At 38.6% G+C, this 18,380-nt stretch overlaps 1 protein-coding gene across 8 annotated transcripts in view; it reads right to left on the minus strand.

The window, feature by feature from the left end:
* The window catches only part of GAPVD1 (GTPase activating protein and VPS9 domains 1), a 110,484-nt gene that overhangs the window by 22,007 nt on the left and 70,097 nt on the right, over positions 1 to 18,380 (minus strand). For all 8 annotated transcript variants that reach the window (XM_012527129.4, XM_012527131.3, XM_012527133.3 and 5 more), the window contains 7 exons: positions 16,540 to 16,665; positions 14,551 to 14,724; positions 12,431 to 12,571; positions 11,236 to 11,370; positions 10,648 to 10,767; positions 913 to 990; positions 425 to 795 (listed from right to left, as the gene is read on the minus strand). In XM_012527129.4, coding sequence (XP_012382583.1) covers positions 425 to 795; positions 913 to 990; positions 10,648 to 10,767; positions 11,236 to 11,370; positions 12,431 to 12,571; positions 14,551 to 14,724; positions 16,540 to 16,665 — 1,145 coding nt within the window. The remainder of the gene's footprint in view (positions 1 to 424; positions 796 to 912; positions 991 to 10,647; positions 10,768 to 11,235; positions 11,371 to 12,430; positions 12,572 to 14,550; positions 14,725 to 16,539; positions 16,666 to 18,380) is intronic.

The following is an 18,380-nucleotide window of genomic DNA, read 5'->3' on the forward strand; positions in this document are numbered from 1 at the left end:
CCTGGTTGACAGAAACTTTCTGTGAAGTATTCAGAGGAGATGGAGGGTAAAGTTGGCAATTTACTCTCAAAAGATTCAGGTAAACAAAAGGTCTTTGTATTGTACTTCCAACTTTTTTGTAACTTTGTGATTCTTTCAAAATTCCAAATAATACCTCATTTAATCATCTCAGAGGGAGAAGAGTTAAAAGTGTCAAAAAATGCAAAATACTATTACTACAAAACCAAAATTATAGAGGTTTCTTGTGAGTTGAGACTGTGGACATACTAGAATGACAAATCCATCTTCTATCCTGACTATGGGCCATCTTTAATTCTACCTTTATACATTCTATGTTACTTTCAGATATCAAGAGAACCAGGTGGATAGAACACTAAAGGCAACCACAATCAACAAATTCTTCTACATGGCCTGTGTCCCATACCTCTCCTCTTGAGGAGTCCTTACTCGGAGATGAAGATGATGAGTGGGGTGCAGCCACCAAAGAAGTAGCACCAATGGCTGTGGCAGGAGGGAGTTCTCGCTCTTCATTTCCTGGACGACGGTTCCAGCTGGGGTCACTCATGGGTCGCCGGACAGAAGATACTATATCGGAGCTCCTGCTGCGAACTAATCTCTCAGGGTAAGAATGCCTTTGCTTAAATGCCTCCATTTCGGCTGGAGTTAAAACATGTGAACCAAAGCTTGGCAACCTGGCTTCATTTCCTCCCACAGCTCCTTCCAGGATTGGGGGATCGGGTGGTGGATGTGATGGCCTAGCATAATGAACCTTTGGCCTTACCACAGCAGAAGCCCCTGAACACAGAAAAAAGTTTGTAACTAATACACAATTAATTTCACAAAGGCATTAACAGAAGGTGTTGCTCTATTATGTCCAAGATAAGAGTCAAAAAGTTCATTTCATTAATGTACCTTCATGTGAAGACAGTGGATCAAACATGGCAAGTAAGGACTCTGACTGAGAAGGAGGAGAGGTCAGCTGGTGGGCACCTGAAACAGAAGGTCAAACTATAAGACCAAGTCAAAACTCATGGGGTCCTAGCATTCCTTGGCAGCTTTCCTTTTTGACCATTAGAACTTGAAAAGCTTAACAGATAAAAAGAATCTAATACCAAAACCTGATTACTTCAAATTCATTTTATGCTTTTTATCTGCATGCATGGATTTGAATTACATTTAAGCACTCTAGTTATCAACATCTATTACTTTTATTTTTATTGTGATAACATATATACAACACAAAATTTCCTATTTTAGCCATTTATGTGTGAACTATTCAATATCAATTTCATTCGCAATATTGTGTCCCCATTACCACTATCCATTAACAAAACTTTTCAGCACTACAAACATAAACTATGTACTCATTAAGCAACAACTCCCCCCACCCTCCCCTCTACTCCTACCCCACATCCATTGGTAATCTGTAATCTACTTCCTGTCTCTATGGATTTGCTTATCCAGGTATTTCACAAAAGTGAAACCATATAATACTTGTCCTTTTGTGTATGGTTGACTTCACTGAACATGTCTTCAAGGTTCATCCATGTTATATAGCATATATCTGAAATTTGTTCCTTTTTATGGCTGAATAATATTACATTGCATGAATATACAACATTGTTTATCCAAACATCTGGCGATGTACACTTGAGTTGCTTCCACATTTTGGCTATTGTGAATAATGTTGCTAGGAACACTGGTATGCAAATATCTGTTCAAAATCCTGCTTTCAATTCTTTGGGGGTGGGAAGTGAACGTGGCTCAATTGACAGAGCATCCATCTACCAAATGGAGGGCCCAGGGTTTGATACCCAGGGTCTTCGGGCCCATGTGGCGAGCTGGCCCATGTGCAGTACTGCTGCATGCAAGGAATACCCTGCCATGCATGGGTGCCTCCACATAGGGGAGCCCCATGCACAAGGGGTGAATCTCACAAGGACAGCTGCCCCACGTGAAAAAAAGCACAGCCTGCCCAGGAGTGTCACTGCACACACGGAGAGCTGACACAGCAAGATGACACAACAAAAAAGACACACAGCTTCCCGGTGCTGCCGGATAATACAAGCGGACACAGAAGAACACACAGCAAATGGACACAGAGAGCAGACAACAGAGGGGGAGAGAAATAAAAATAAATTAAAAAAAAAAAAATTCTTTGGGGGTATGTATCTAGAAGTGAGAAAGCTGGGTCACAATGGGTAATTCTATGTTCAGCTTTCTGAAGAACCACCAAACTGTTTTCTATAGCAGCTGTATATATCCTATTACTTTTTCTTTTTTATTTCTCTCCCCTTCCCCGCACCCCCCTGCCCAGTTGTCTGCTCTCTGTGTCCATTTGTTTTGTGTTCTTCTGTGTCCATTTGTATTCTTGTCAGCGGCACCCAGAATCTGTGTCTCTTTGTTGCGTCATCTTGCTGCGTCAGCTCTCCATGTGTGCAGCGCCATTCCTGGGCAGGCTGCACATTTTTCACACTGGGCGGCTCTCCTTACGTGGCACACTCCTTGCACACGGGGCTCCTCTACGTGGGGGACACCCCTGCATGGCACAGCACTCCTTGTGAGCATCAGCACTGCGCGAGGGCCAGCTCATCACACAGGTCAGGAGGCCCTGGGTTTGAACCTTGGACCTCCTATGTGGTAGGCGGACGCCCTATCCATTGGGCCAAATCCGCTTCCCAATTCTGTTACTTTTAATGACCAAAGTGTATTATGATTATTGCAGATAACACAGGGCCAGAAGACCTGACCTATCAATATCTTCAGAAAAGTCACAACTTTTCTGAGACTCACCATACCCATCTATAAAAACAGAGGCAATACTTTCTACAGAAGGAGAATAAATAAAAAGGGGGAAACTCTGAAATACTAATATTACTCTCAGCAAATGACTTAAAAACCTGTAACAAAAATAATACTTTGTTTCCTGATGTAATATATTAACTATCAAAGTACAATATTTTTAGAACAGACTAAAAGATAATGACCTCTTCAAGTATATGTCTAAATAACCAGGAATATTAAAATAAATATGGAGGGAAGTGGATGTGGCTCAAGCAACTGAGCTCCCGCCTACCACAAGGGAAGTCCTAGGTTTGGATTCCTGTGCCTCCTCCTAAAAAAAAAGACCAGCACACAACAAACAGACACAGCAAATGCAAACAACCAGGGAGTGGGGAGAAATAAATAAATGGAATAAATCTTTTAAATAAATAAATAACCAGAAGCTGAAACTTTCAAATACAGCTGATGCTCATTATCTGCATTTTTATGCTCTATAAAGTCACTGCAAACTCAGTATTAGTGAACAGTGAACCACTGCTTATAGGGAAAAGAGAGGTGAGGTTCCTGAGAGCTGTGGTCACATTATCATCTGCTGATTAAGACATAATTTTGTTGTGTGTGTGCTTCTGTTTAAACCCCTTATTTAGGGAGTGGGTGTGACTCAAATGGTTGAGTTCCCATGTATTAGTCAGCCAAATGGGTACTGATGCAAATGAACAGAAATCGGTTGGTTTTTAAAAAGGTTATTTATTTGGGGTAGAAGCTTACAGTTACCAGGCAATAAAGCATAAGTTAACTCCCCTCATCAAAGTCTTTTGCCATGTGTTGGAGAAAGATGGCTGCCGATATCTGCCAGGGTTCGGGCTTCCTGAGTTCTTCTCTTCCAGGGGCTTGTTTCTCTCTGGACTCAGAGTTCCTCTCTTCCCAGGGCTTGTTTCTCTTTCCTCACAACCAAGCTCCTCTGTGTGCCTTCTTCCCAGGGCTCCAGTTTAAGACTGCAGCATCAAAATTCCAACATCGAAACTCAAACTCTCTTCTTTTGTCATTTCTTTTATCTGTGAGTCCCCACCCACCAAGGGGCAGGGATTCAACACCCTACTGACGTGGCCCAATCAAAGCCCTAATCATAATTTAATCACTCCCAGGTACATACCAGTTTACAAACATAATCCAATATCTACTTTTGTAATTCATGAACCATATCAAACTGCTACACTCCACCCTCTGAATTCCAAAAAGATATTGCAGTATTCAAAAAACCTTATATCAGTAACAATGCAAGTACTAAATCATATATCAATTTAAAGAAATAGTTTGTCTTGGGGCAAAGTACCATCTGCTATAAAACTCTGAAACTTATGAAACAATTTATCAGCTTCCAATACATATATGGACAAAGGATAAACATTTTCATTACAATAAGGAGAAACTGGGAGGGAAACATGAGTCATAGTCCTCTACATTTCAGTACATCTGCAGGACATGCTTCATTAGATGTCAAAGTCTGAGAGTCATTCTTAAGAGGATGATTTCTTCTCCTTGGTGCCTTATGGGAACCCATCCTTTCCACAGGTTTGCCCAACGGCCATTTTCTTGATCTCACCCTCATCAAGCATATGAGTATCGACCAAGCTCTAGACCTCACCCTCGAAGAGCATTGGGGTGATTGCCACATCTTACCCAATCTTTGGGTTAGAGACTTAACGCCCCTAGTTCAGTGAGGTGAAGGCAACATCCTCCCTAACCTTTGGTACACAGGCCCAACCCTCTCAGAGCAACAAGTTGACCACCTGGCCTTGCTTAATCCATGGTGGACAGGCGCACCCCTCTCAGAGCTATGGGGTGCTGACCTTAACCGCCCTAATCCTTGAGGAATGTGCTCCACCCTCCCTGTACCCTGGGGAGACAAAACTCTCCCTGAACATCGGGTGGGAGCATCTACATTCTTCAAATGCTGGGGCAAACTCACCCTCTGTATACATGGGCGGGGTTCCTCTTGGCCCAAGAAGATGTCTTAATTCCAGATCTCAGCTCCCATGGTTTTCCTCTTAAAGTGGTTTCCTTTTCAGTCTCTACTTTCCACATCCCTTTTAGTCCAAGATGACAGTGGTTTTGTTCATACAGCTCTCTCAAAAAGCTTGTTGGCTAAGCATCCAAGAAGCAGGGGTCCGAGCCATCAGACACGAAGATTTTCCACAAGTTCTTTCCTAGATAGCTGCATCTTTGATCCTGATTTTAAGTGCCAAGTTTAGTTAAGTTTTCAAATGGGGCACTATCTTCTGGGAGCTTGACTGCCAGAGGCTTGGAATTTCCACACTCAGTTTCTGTTTTCTTTGTGCCCAACAGTTCAATCCTCAGCGTATTTCTCTCATCTAGCGTTTTGCTATAAGCTGCAAGGATAAGCCAACCCATATTCTTTGGGTTTACTTTGGAAAGTTCTTCAGCTAAATGCCCAGGCTCGCCACTTTCAAATTCTGCCTTTCATAAAATACCAGGAGTTAATCTTGCTAAGTTCTCTGCAACTTTAAAACATGGATCGCCTTTCCTCCAGTTTCCAATAACTTTCATCATTTACTAAGGCATCATAAAAAGTCTCTTTAGCATCCATATCCACACCAACAGTCTCTGCAAAGTAATCTTGGCCTTTTCTATCAAGCATCTCACAAATCCTCCAAAAAATACCCCTTATCCATTTATAAAACCATTCCAGCATTTTGGTAATTGCAAAAGCACTTCCCCACTCTCCAGTAACAAATTGTGTATTAGTCAGCCAAAGGGGTGCTGATGCAAAATACCAGAAATCAGTTGGTTTTTATAAAGGTTATTTATTTGGGGTAAGCTTACAGTTATCAGGCCATAAAGCATAAGTTAACTCCCCTCATCAAAGTCTTTTGCCATGTGTTGGAGAAAGATGGCTGCCGATGTCTGCCAGAGTTCAGGCTTCCTGAGTTCTTCTCTTCCTAGGGCTTGCTTTTCTCCAGGCTCAGAGTTCCTCTCTTCCCAGGGCTTGCTCTCTTTCCTCACAACCAAGCTCCTTTGTGCTTATTTCACAGAGTTCGAGCACAGGACTCCAGCATCAAAACTCCAACATCAAAACTTGAACTCTCTTCTTTTGTCATGTCTTTTATCTGTGAGTCCCCGCCCACCAAGGGGCAGGGAATCAACATCCTACCAACGTGGCCCAAAGCTCTAATCATAATTTAATCACACCCAGGCACAGATCATTATACAAACATAATCCAATATCTATTTTTAGAATTCATGAACTATATTAAACTTCTATATCCCATCTCCCACATAGGAGGTCCTGAGTTCAGTTCCCAGTGCCTCCTGAGGAAAAAAAAAACAAGGAAAACAAATGAAAAAAAACATCTCAGGAAAGACGATGTGGCTCAGTGGTTGATCACTGACTTCCCACATAAGAGGTCCCAGGTTCAGTCCCTGGCCCTGGTACTTCAAAAAAATAAATAAATAAAAATAAAGAGCCCTTATTTAATACCTACTGCTGGTTCATTAACATTGAACTGATGCCCAACATTACTGTAACTCATATGTGAACAGTTTATCTAGCGCACTTATTCTCTCGGTAAAGCACATCACAACCTTCTTGCACTTAGAAACACTAGACAGCATTTTCATACTATGGTTGGAGGTCATTTTAAAAAGTGAAATTACCAACAAAAAGCAGAAAGATACAAAAAGCATGGCACTAAATACACCATGAAAAGGACCCTTGTTTTCAGTATAAGAGCTTGAACAAGAAGGCTGAGCATCAGCCTGTTTAATCTCAGCCAGCATGTGTGCATAGGGCAACTCAAATTTTTCACCACTCCATGCATGTTTGCATATCACAGTAAAAGTACCATGAGTATTGATTTTGGGATTACAAGTAAAGTTTAGCAAGAAAAAAATTTAAAAATATGGAATCAATGACTAATGAGGATAAACTGTATATAAAAGAAATTCTTATTTAAACATTTTTAGTCTAAAATTATCTTTTTGTTAATGAATGACAACACCATTACACTTAATTTTTTCCCTTATTTTATATATTTACTTCCTTTTTTAAAAAAGATTTAATTTATTCCCCTTCCCTTCCTCCCACCCTGCTATTTTTGCTGTCTGTGTCTATTCACTGTGTGATCTTCTGTATCTGTTTCTCTTTTTGTCTTCTCTTTTCATTTTTTCTCCTCTAGGATTCACTGGGATTCGATCCTAGGGACCTCTGATGTGTAGAAAATTTTCCTAACAATTGCACCACCTCAGTTCCTGGTCTCTGCTGTGCTTCACCTTGACTCTCCCCTTTGTCTCTCTTTTGTTGTGTCATCATCTTGCTGCATGACTCACTTGTGCGGGCACTGGCTCACCATGTGGGCACTGGCTCACCATGCGGGCATACTACCTTTTCTTCTTTTTTGCCAAGAGGCTCCAGGGATCGAACCTGGGTCCTCTTATACGGTAGGTGGAAGCCCTATCACTTGAGCAACATCTGCTTCCCGCATTAACTTCCTTTTTGAAAATTATGGAAGTAGTGTATCATTATGAAAGATAGTTTAGTATGGCAGTTCTCAAAATTTTGGTCTCAGGACAACTTTAGACTATTAAAAATTATTGAGGATCCCTAAAAACCTTTATGTTGATTGTATTAATATTTATCATATTAGAAATTAAAACTGAAAAAAAAACATAAATATTACTTATTAATATAATAATAAGTCAATTAAATAACAAATAACATTTTAAAATGAAAATTAGCTATACTTTTCAAACCAAAAAGTAAAGAGCAGAGTGGCACTAATTTAAATTTTTTGCAAATTTCTAAATGTATGGCTTAATAGAACACAGCTGGACTGTCATATCTGCTTTTACACTCATCTGTTGAAATATGTTTAAGTATGGAAAGAAAATCTGGCCTCACACATACATGTAGCTGGAAAAGGGATGATATTTTAATAGCCTTTTCAGATAATTATAGGTGTTCTTTGATACTATACCAAACCTTGACAAGGAGTAGTTTTTTAAAAGTTTGCTACAATGTGGAATCTGAAACCACATCAGTGAACTTTGGTACTCTGTATTAAAAAAAAATTTTTTTTAAGATTTATTTATCCCGCCCCCCTGCTTGCTTGCTGTGTACTCTGTATGTGCATTCACTGCACATTCTTTTGTGCCTGCTTTTCTCCCTTTGTTGCGTCATCTTGCTGCATCAGCTCTCTGTGGGTGCGGGCCATCAGCTCTCCATGGGCACAAGCCAGCTTGCCTTGACAAGGAGGCCCCAGGAACTGAACCCAGGGCCTCCCATATGGCAGATGGGAGCCCAACTGATTGAGCCACATTCATTTCCCTCTGTATTAAAATTAATTGGTCTACATTGAACTGTGAATGGATCTTTTACCATTGCATGATTTGGTAAATATCATGCATTAATTACACAGAAAATATTGGTTCACTGAAATATGACGATCCCTCAAACATTTAACACCTTTCATTACACAATATTTTTTTTTTAAATCACATTTGTAATATCACCACCAATCTCATCAGAAAAAGGATTAGATAATAGAAGCTGTCAGGCTCATGACATTTTGCAAAATTCTAATTTTACGTGAGAGCTTGAATTTTATCATTGCCAACAAATTCTACTCCATTTTCTTTAAATGGACAGGCTCACTTTGTTCACTTTCAAGAAAATGTATGCCAAATAACCAAGTCTGAATAACTGTAGTTTGTCAGTCCTGTCAAGGAAAAGACAATGTATTCTGTGAAAACAAAAACAAAAGGCTAGCTACATCACAACACAACAAATCTACAAGTGTTTTTCCCTGAGAAAATTTCATCATCTTTCAGAATATAGCAAAAATACTTTAGGGTTACTGCCCATTTCTTCACAGATTATTAAAAGGATGTGTACTCAAGGACTGAGATGTAATTAAGTTAATAATTTTTACTGTTTCATCAAAGACATTCAAAAGTAAAACTTTTGTTTTCTTTTTTTAACGTGAGTGCATGGTGGTGAAGAATACAACTACTAGTACATAATTTGGTGCCACTGCCTTGATTTTTGCTATGGCATAAGTTATCAGTCTAACCCACCTTTGCTTGTGTAGCCTCAATGCAAGTGTTAACATAGTGAAAAAGGCCAATAACCTCTTTAGTATTATTATGAAGAGTTATGATCTCACAGCCCCCTCTGAAAGGGCCTTGAGGACCCTCAATGGACCATGGACCACACTTTGAAAACTGCTAGTTTAGAACAATGTTCTCAATTGAGGGAATTTTGCCCTTCAATGGTATATTTGGTAATTATCTGAAGAGGCTTTTGGTTAACACAACTAGGGTCAGGGGGAGAGGTTGCTACTGGTAGAGGCCAGGGATGCTGCAAAGCATCCTATAATGCGCAGGACATCCCACACAACAAAGAATTATTTGGTGACTTACCTGGTACAAAATATCAATAGTGTCAAGGTTGAGAAACCCTGGTTTAGAACAAACAAAAATGAAAAAAAAAAGAAAAGGTACCTCAAAATCCAGAACCCAATATAAAAAACGCTGTTAGCATTTTAGTATTTCTTCCCAGTTTTTTCCTATACATAAGCTTTTTTTAAACATTTTATCTTGTATATAAAATTCTATAAAATAATTTTACCAAGCAATATTATGCTCTAGTTATTTCCCTGTTATTTCATACCATTTAAAGCATTTAAAATATGACTGCATAATTTCTAATAAGTGGTTGAATTATGTCCCCACAAAAGATATACTGAAGTCTTAATTTCCAATACCTATGACTATAACCTTATGTGGAAATACAGTCCCTGCAGATATAATCAAGTTAAGATGGGGAAGAGGACTTGGCCCAGTGGATAGGGCATCCGTCTACCACATGGGAGGTCCGTGGTTCAAACCCCGGGCCTCCTTGACCTGTGTAGAGCTGGCCCACATGCAGTGCTGATGTGCACAAGGAGTGCACCCTGTAAGGAGAGCCGCCCAGTGTGAAAGAAAGTGCAGCCTGCCCAGGAATGGTGCCGCACACATGGAGAACTGACACAGCAAGATGACGCGACAAAAAGAAACATATTCCCAGTGCCGCTGACAACAACAGAAGCGGACAAAGAAGAACAGGTCGCAAAATGGACACAGAGAATAGACAACTGGGGAGGGAAGGGGAGAGAAATAAATAAATCTTTAAAAAAAAAAAAAAAAAGTTAAGATGAGGTCATACTGGATTATGGTGGGCCCTAAACTGAATGACTAGAGTCCTTATAAGGAGAGAGAAATTTAGAGATACACAGATACTCAAGGAAGACCATGTGAAGGTGAAAGCAGAGAATGGAGTTCTGCTGCCACAAGCCAAAGAATGCCCCAAATTGCCAACAATCATTATCAAGTAAAAAAGGCGAAGAATTTTTTCCTAGAGCCTTCAAAGCATGCCTTGTCAATACCTTGACTTTGGACTTCTAGTCAACAGAACTATTAGAGAATAAATTTCTGTTGTTTTAAGCCACTCAGTTTGTTACGGTAGCCTTAGGAAACTAATATAGGTAGTTATACCAAAATTCACTGAAGCGTTCTATTTTTTAATTCTTAGGTTGTTTTCAATTTTTTGCCAATGTAAATGTTATTAAGAATATTTTTGCACGTAAGGCTTTCTCCATACATGGAAATGTTTCCTTATGATTGAGTCCTAGAAGTGGACTATCTGGGCCAAATTTAGGTTGAGAACATTTAAGGCCTTAGATACATATTGCCAATTATGTCCCCAAAATTCTATACCAAATGCTATTAACACCAGCAGTGTCTAAGAGTGTCAGTTTCATTTGGATGTGATCACTTTAAAAAGTCATTCTCATCCGCCCTTCTTACCATGTGTTACTTCATCCATGTCTGGACTAGTGACAGAATCTTTACCCCCAAAATCAGAGCTGCACTCAGATCTCAGATCTTCAATTTTATTGGGAATATCTTCAGAAGTTGCACTTATGCCTTTAAAAAAAAACAACAGTAAAAATAAATAGCAAGAAGAACAAAATTATCACACAAAGAATATATGAAGTTTGGAGATACTTTAACATTCTCAAATTTTGTATGTTCCCTTCGTAAACTGATGTTTAGTATTATATCCTTTATCCTACTATAGGGTAGACATATTTACCATGGATTTTCACAATTTAACCAGAATTATTATATGATATCTAAGAACAGTAGCAGAGTCTACCAAGAATAGAAAAATAATGGCAGAGGGAACACACAGAGACTGTTAATTATTTGAACAGATTCTAGAAAGCCATGCATTAAGTTCTCATAGATTTAAGGTTCCATAAAAATATCTATGTTTCCTGAAAATTGTTCAGATCTTAAGTAAAATATACCTCCCTCTGTATTAATTTTATAAATGGGGGTTAGGAGCTGCACACTTTCAAATCCTTATTCCTTAAAACAAGACAGACATACCCGACACAACACTGAGGCCTGGTGTGCTGGGGCGGGAACTGACCTCCCTGACATCGGTATCATCAGATGTGCTACCCAGTCCAGAACAGCTCTCCAGTTCCTGTAGACGCTCCTCCTGCTTTAGGTCTGGGGCCTCTAAATAGAAGGTATTAACTGTCACATTATTGATTCTACTATCATGCCATAGACTCAGCTTTTATGACCCAGATGAAGAAAGTTACCAAGGCAAGAATGAAATCAGTGTAAATAGATTTCTAAATCTGGGTCAGTTAGCAAAAATTAGATCAAGTGTTAAAGAAGTCAAGGGTATAATTTCCAACCCAATACAAGCCAGTAATTTGTTGTGCACAGATGAACGCTGCTTCTAGATTACTTATCTCACAGATTATGCTGCTGGTTAACAGGTAAACTGGACAAGAGTATACAACATAGCTCAGTATTAAATAAATTGCTTCCTAAAAAATACTCTTATGGACACTCAATAAAATGGTGGCTAGTCCCACTACCTCCAGAATGCTTTAACATTATAAAATATATAACAGTATCACTTAATTGGTTTTGAGCCTAGTAAAGCAGAGAGAACATAATACAGATAAACATTTACTTTATATTTATATTTGCTTTATATTTGCATTCTGGTAGCTGACATGTAGTTCAAGGTTAAGACCTGCTCTCATAATTAAAAGAAAAAAAAAGTAGAAATATAATATAAAGAGAAAATAAAAAACACTGTATATACATTTATAATAATCCTGCATAAAAGAATTCTCAGGACTCCAGAGTCTCAATTTCAATATATTTTAAAAATACATTAGTCAAATGTTATTATCTCCCTTGGGATAATAACTCTAAAATGCTTACTTGGTATCCAGCCACTGTGCTATTATTTCTATCCTGTGACGAGTGAGTAGGAGATTTTGAACTCAATATTCCACATGGAACCCTGATAAGTTAACAAATGCTTCCAAAATAACTGAACAGAGTCAGAAGGCACCTGTCATCTTAGCCTATGTCATCAAACACTGCTTTTTTCTATTAAGAAAATCTAAACTAATTTTCATTTGTAATTCTTAACAAAGTAAGATTGCCTCACACTTGTCAAATGTATACTTGACAAAATGTAGATAAAATTAGGATATCTTACATTTAAAACCTCTGTGCAAATGAAAAAGCAAACAAATAAGAGCATACTAACCAGAGTCACTTGGCAATACCTCTACACTCCAAGCTTCGCTAGTTGTCTCTGATATAGTAGAACCAGTGCAAGGGTCAAGAAGCACTGATCCTGAACCTGGCAGGCACAGCAAACTGCCTAACATGTTCTCTGCTGCTGCACCTGTATAACCGGAGGGGAGCAAAAGGTTAACAAAGACCATAATGGAAAGGAGTCTCTCAAAGAAGAGAGGCCATACTAAGCTAACAAAATTTCTCTACCTATAAGAAAGAACAAGAATAATTTCAATCAATAACAACTAAAAACACAAATTCCCCACTTTGGTCACAATGAGAAAACCTCCTTTTCACCACTTTCCTACTGTTCAGCTTTGACTCTCATAGAAAAAACACACATCACTAGGTCAAGAAACTTCAACTAGTTTTCACCTTGATAGTTCAGCATATTTTACAGGTGTCCTTAATATCTACGTGAAATTTATAATCCCAAAGAGAGCTTAAAGATGGTCAAAGAGATTTAAAGGCAGAAAATTATACTGGTCAAATACACTTTCTTCAGGCACATTAGTCACATCCAGAGCCACAAATTGTATTTGCAATAAAATACAACAGCTCCTTGAAAGCATTCATTTAATAACTAAATGCTACTTATTGCTCAAATATAGTTTACTACCAGGAAAAATACTACTTTGGCATCTGGAACAAAGTAATGGAAAATCAATCAAGAAGTGTATTTACAGGACTTAAAAGAAAGGATTAAACAGTATCATACTCCTTTGTTTAAAAAAATACTAGGGAAGCGGACTTGGCCCAGTGGATAGGGCGTCCATCTGCCACATGGGAGGTCCGCAGTTCAAACCCAGGGCCTCCTTGACCCATGTGGAGCTGGCCTATATGCAGAGCTGATGCGAGCAAGGAGTGCCCTGCCATGCAGGAGTTTCCCCCACATCGGGGAGCCCCATGCGCAAGGTGTGCGCCCCGTAAGGAGAGCCGCCCAGTGCGAAAGAAATTTCAGCCTGCCTAGAAATGGCGCCGCACACATGGAGAGCTAACACAGCAAGATGATGTAATAAAGAGACACAGATTCCCATGCCGCTGACAACCACAGAAGCGGACAAAAAGAACACGCAGCAAATGGATACAGAGAACAGACAACCGGGGCGGGGCGCAGGAGGTAAGGGGAGAGAAATGAATAAAATAAATCTTAAAAAAAAAAAAAATACCCAAGCTGAGAATGCCCCACTACTTCTGACTTTCTGATCTAATAAAAGAACAATTCTACTTTAGAGCATGAAAGAAGTTGCCGGTAAAAGTTACAATAAGAGACCGAACCTCTGATAAATAAATTTACCTCAAAGAGTAAGCCCTTACACTTTTTAATACATCATGAAATGTTTACAAATAAGATGTCTCGAACTTGCCTAAACATAATGCGGGCAAAGAGAGGAAGGAATAGTGAGTGGGAGTACAGATGAAACAAAACTGGCCACGTGTAGATAACTGTTGAAGCTGCATGTTGGGAACATGGGATTCATTATACTATTCTCTCTGGTATTTATTTGAAATTTTCCATGATTTAAAAAGAAAAATGAAGATGGTGGTTACAAGACTAAACGAATCTGTCAGAACTCATAGAACAGTACCCTAAAAAGAGTGAATTATAATGTTTGTAAATTATACCTCAATAAACTTGACACATACACAAAGGGAAAAAAAAAACAAGTTATCTTTCATAACTGTATTAATCCTTTCAGAGTTGAATTAATTTTTTAGAGAACTTCAGTATCATTATTCAAAAGATATTATCACTATAATCTGTAAGATGTTTCATTTTAAGGTAAGCATATTAATCACAGACAAAAAACATACACGATGCCTTGCAAACAAAACTTGGCCACAGTTAATTCAAAGATTGGTTTTGCTCATTTATGCGGCAGGGTATAAAGATAGAAAGGGAAAATCCTACCTATATTTAAGTTTAAAAGGAGAAAAAGCACAAAAATGCCTTGTGAGTTACCACAGTTTTCCAGTTAGTGTTAATATACCATGTTTGTCAGAGAACTGAAGCGTCACCCCAGGAAGAGTAAATGGATATATAAATATCTGAACACCAATCTTCAGAGGATATTAAAGAGCAGTTACCTGCAATTTCTTGCAAGCGATCTTCATCAATATTAGGGTCAAAGTCACTTCCCAAGACATCTGTACTCCAGGTCTCACTCACTGTTTCTGATATGTCCCTATCATCTGTTAGTCCCATCATGTCACGAATTTCAAACTTCCTTAGTTTATCATCAAGATTATCCTGTGTTGTGGCTATCAAAAATAAAATTAAGCACTATAAAATACTATCACAGCTATATCTTTTTAATCAACTTTAAAGAATTTTTTGTTTTTAATTTCAAGTTACATATTTTATCATTAACACTGTATGGACACAATGAATTACCCCTCACAATATATCCTCTAATCCTCTCTGAAATAAGCACAACATATATACTCTCCTGTATGGTAAAATAATTGGGGTCATCAATGCAATCAATAGTCTCCTTATATACAGGTCCCTTGCAGTGTGACTCTGAAGGATCCTCCCATCAAGATTTCTCCTCTTTTTGAGTCTGCACTGGCCTGTGACTTTCTCTGGTCAACTTGGTAAGGAGGAAGTGTGCCAGTTGTGACCCTAGGCGCCATGAAGCCTTGTTAACTTCTGTTCTCTCTCTCGCTCACACACACCTTTGCCTCTCCTATGAAAACAAGCCTAGACTAGGTTGCTGGAGGATAAGGGATAATAAAGAACAAAGCCAAGGTCATTCTAGGTAACCAATTCCCAGTCCCTCACTGACCAACTGACCCTGGCCAAGATCAGCAGAACTCCCTACCCAACCACTGGTGACTAGAAAGAGATAATATGAGTGAGCCCAGAAGAAATCGTAAGAACCACCCAGGTAACCCAGCGACTGGAGAGCAAAAATACATGTTATTGTTTGAGCCACTTTAGCAGTTTTAAATTATTTTATGAATGCCAAAAAGAGAAAGATTATGCTTATGGGCTGGTCCACTCCTGTGAGCATGAGACCTTTTTTCAATTGGACTACCTCAGTGAAGTGTGACTCAGGTGAGATTGGATCTGCCCTTTTGCTGGGCCTGATAAAAAAAATGGAGACACATGGAAAAAGAGAGCTCTGCCACTTTTGATCCTGCCGTGGGACAGAAAGGAGAGGTTCAAGCAGCTGAAGCCCCAGGGAGAGGTTAGACATTTGCCTAACAGCTTGCAGCTGAAACTGGGAAGAAAGCGAAGCAGCTGAGAGGAGGCCTGGTAAGAGACAAGCCCCATGTCTGATAGCCCTTAGCTGAGCTCCAGGAGACAGGAGTGGGGAAGGTAGAGAGACCAGACATGTGCCATGCTCTCAACATTCCTTGAAGGCCCCCCATGTATTTTAATAAACAAATTCAAAGAACTTTTTAAAATTAATCCTCCTAAAGCACAGGAGGCTATCACTCTCACCATCTCATCCTCATTTACCAAAATCTTTCAAAGGCTTCCAGCTTGCTACTAGAGTACAGACTTCCTTCTCTCTACAACAGGAATCCACCTATTTTTGAACCTTACCTCTCCATATTCCCTTACTTGGTATTTCCTGAATAAGTTCTAAGATTTGCCACCTCTTTGATTTGGTTTACACTATTCCTTCACTAAGAATGACCTCCCGCAAACTTCTGCTAGTTAATGCTAGCCACCACTTTTTCCCAATAAGCTTGTCCCTATACTTTCAACCTTATATATCTCTCACTCGAAAGTGCCAGAGTATATTTTTATACTTATAATTATTTGTATCCTTTCTTCCCCCACGTAGCTTCTCTGAGACCAGAATATTTACTGCTGCACCCCTTAAATTATAAATATTATAAAATTTAAATTAATTCATGTTAATTATTCTATGTACTTACCAATTACACACATTTTTAAGAACTGATGGGACTATAAAGAATGCAAGTTTAATGGTCATTATACAAACAACTTTAAATTTATTCTCTTACTGAACACAGTCAACTTAAATGCAAGCACACTGTTTATTTTATAATCAGGTAAATCCTTTGGTACTTGACCAGTTGTGTTCAACTTCACTTTACCTTGTTCATGCTCTAACAGCTGTAGAGCTTCAACTCCATTACTTCCAGAAGGTCCTGCTCCAAGTTCTGATACAGATTCTCCTTCCAGGTCTAGAGAAGACACTGAATTGGAGCGATTTGAAGGACCTAAAGAAAATTTTTTCCTATGAGTCATCTTTTTTAAACAGTCATGAGCCCTCATGCAACTTTTCATGCATTAAAAAGAGACAAAAGACTGATTAAAGTGCTTTTAATACTGCATTTGTACCTTAAAAACATACAAGCCCTTTTAGCTTAGCAATTCTGTTTCTAGAAATTTAGCCTAAGGAAAGAAATAAAATTTAATCTAAGGTTGCACATTGAAAGGGTTTTTAATAATGACTGAAAAGTGGAAGCAATCTAAACATTTAATAATAGACGAATGCTTTCAACATTTCTATTAATTTCCAAAGATTTACAACCTTTTAACAAGTTCTACAGAGATTAACCCTCAGCAAGGGAAAGCCTAAGGTCATCTATATTACTAGAAGGAAAGCTAAAAAATTTAACAATGGGCTGTAAAAGATAGTTAAACCTTGTGTAAAATACAATTATGGGTCTTATTGCATATATAATACCATTTTTACAAAATACAAATGCAAGTATACTGGAGAGAAGGAAAATAGAAGCTATGTACATCAGGGAAAGCAAAGGAAGATGGAAAGGTTATGAGTTTAATATTGAAAAAAATGGGGGAAACGGACTTTGGCCCAGTGGTTAGGGCGTCCGTCTACCATATGGGAGGTCCGCAGTTCAAACCCCGGGCCTCCTTGACCCATGTGGAGCTGGCCATGCGCAGCGCTGATGCGCGCAAGGAGTGCCGTGCCACGCAAGGGTGTCCCCCGCGTGGGGGAGCCCCACGCGCAAGGAGTGCGCCTGTGAGGAAAGCCGCCCAGCGTGAAAAGAAAGAGCAGCCTGCCCAGGAATGGCGCCGCCCACACTTCCCGTGCCGCTGACGACAACAGAAGCGGACAAAGAAACAAGACGCAGCAAACAGACACCAAGAACAGACAACCCGGGGGGGGGGGGGGGGGGGGATTAAATAAATAAATAAATCTTTAAAAAAAAAAAAAAAAAAAAAATATTGAAAAAATGAAAATGCTGTAAGAATGAAATGGTGAATGCACAAACGTCTGATTACATGGAATACCACTGATTGTACAGTTTGTATGTTTGTATGCGTTATTATTATGTATAATAAAATTGAAAAAGAAAAAACAATAGAAGAATGATTATGTCATAACATTTGAAGATACAGAACACAGTCATTAAAAACCATGTTATTTTGTGTGATCTATTAACTTTAAAAAAAGATAATTAAAAATAAAACTAAATTAAAAAAAACAACAACATGTTATTCCCTGTGGTGGATGATGGGCTATAGTTAACAGTACAACTATGATAACATTCTCTCATAAACAATAACAAATATATAGTACTAATATATGGTGTTTATAATAGGATGCTTTGTGGGAAAAATACACCAAATATAAGCTATGAACTACAGTTAGCAGTAATATTATGATGATATTCTTTCATCATTTATAACAAACGTTCCACAACATGCAAGGTGTTGTTGGTGGGGTTAGGTAGGGGAATCTTGTACGGTATGTATGACTGTTTTGTAAACTCACAACTTCTCTAAAAAAATTTCTAAACATGTTATTTAAGAATATTAAATTATAAAGGGAAAGGTTAATACTAGTAACTACTAACCAAAAAAAGGATTACAAAAAACATCATAAGCCTAATTTTAATGTTCACAATATTTAAAAGAATGATGAATAATATAGATGATTCAGTTTCTTTTCTGCATTTTCAAG

The sequence above is a fragment of the Dasypus novemcinctus genome, chromosome 8, assembly GCF_030445035.2.
Source record: "Dasypus novemcinctus isolate mDasNov1 chromosome 8, mDasNov1.1.hap2, whole genome shotgun sequence".
Lineage (NCBI taxonomy): Eukaryota > Metazoa > Chordata > Mammalia > Cingulata > Dasypodidae > Dasypus > Dasypus novemcinctus.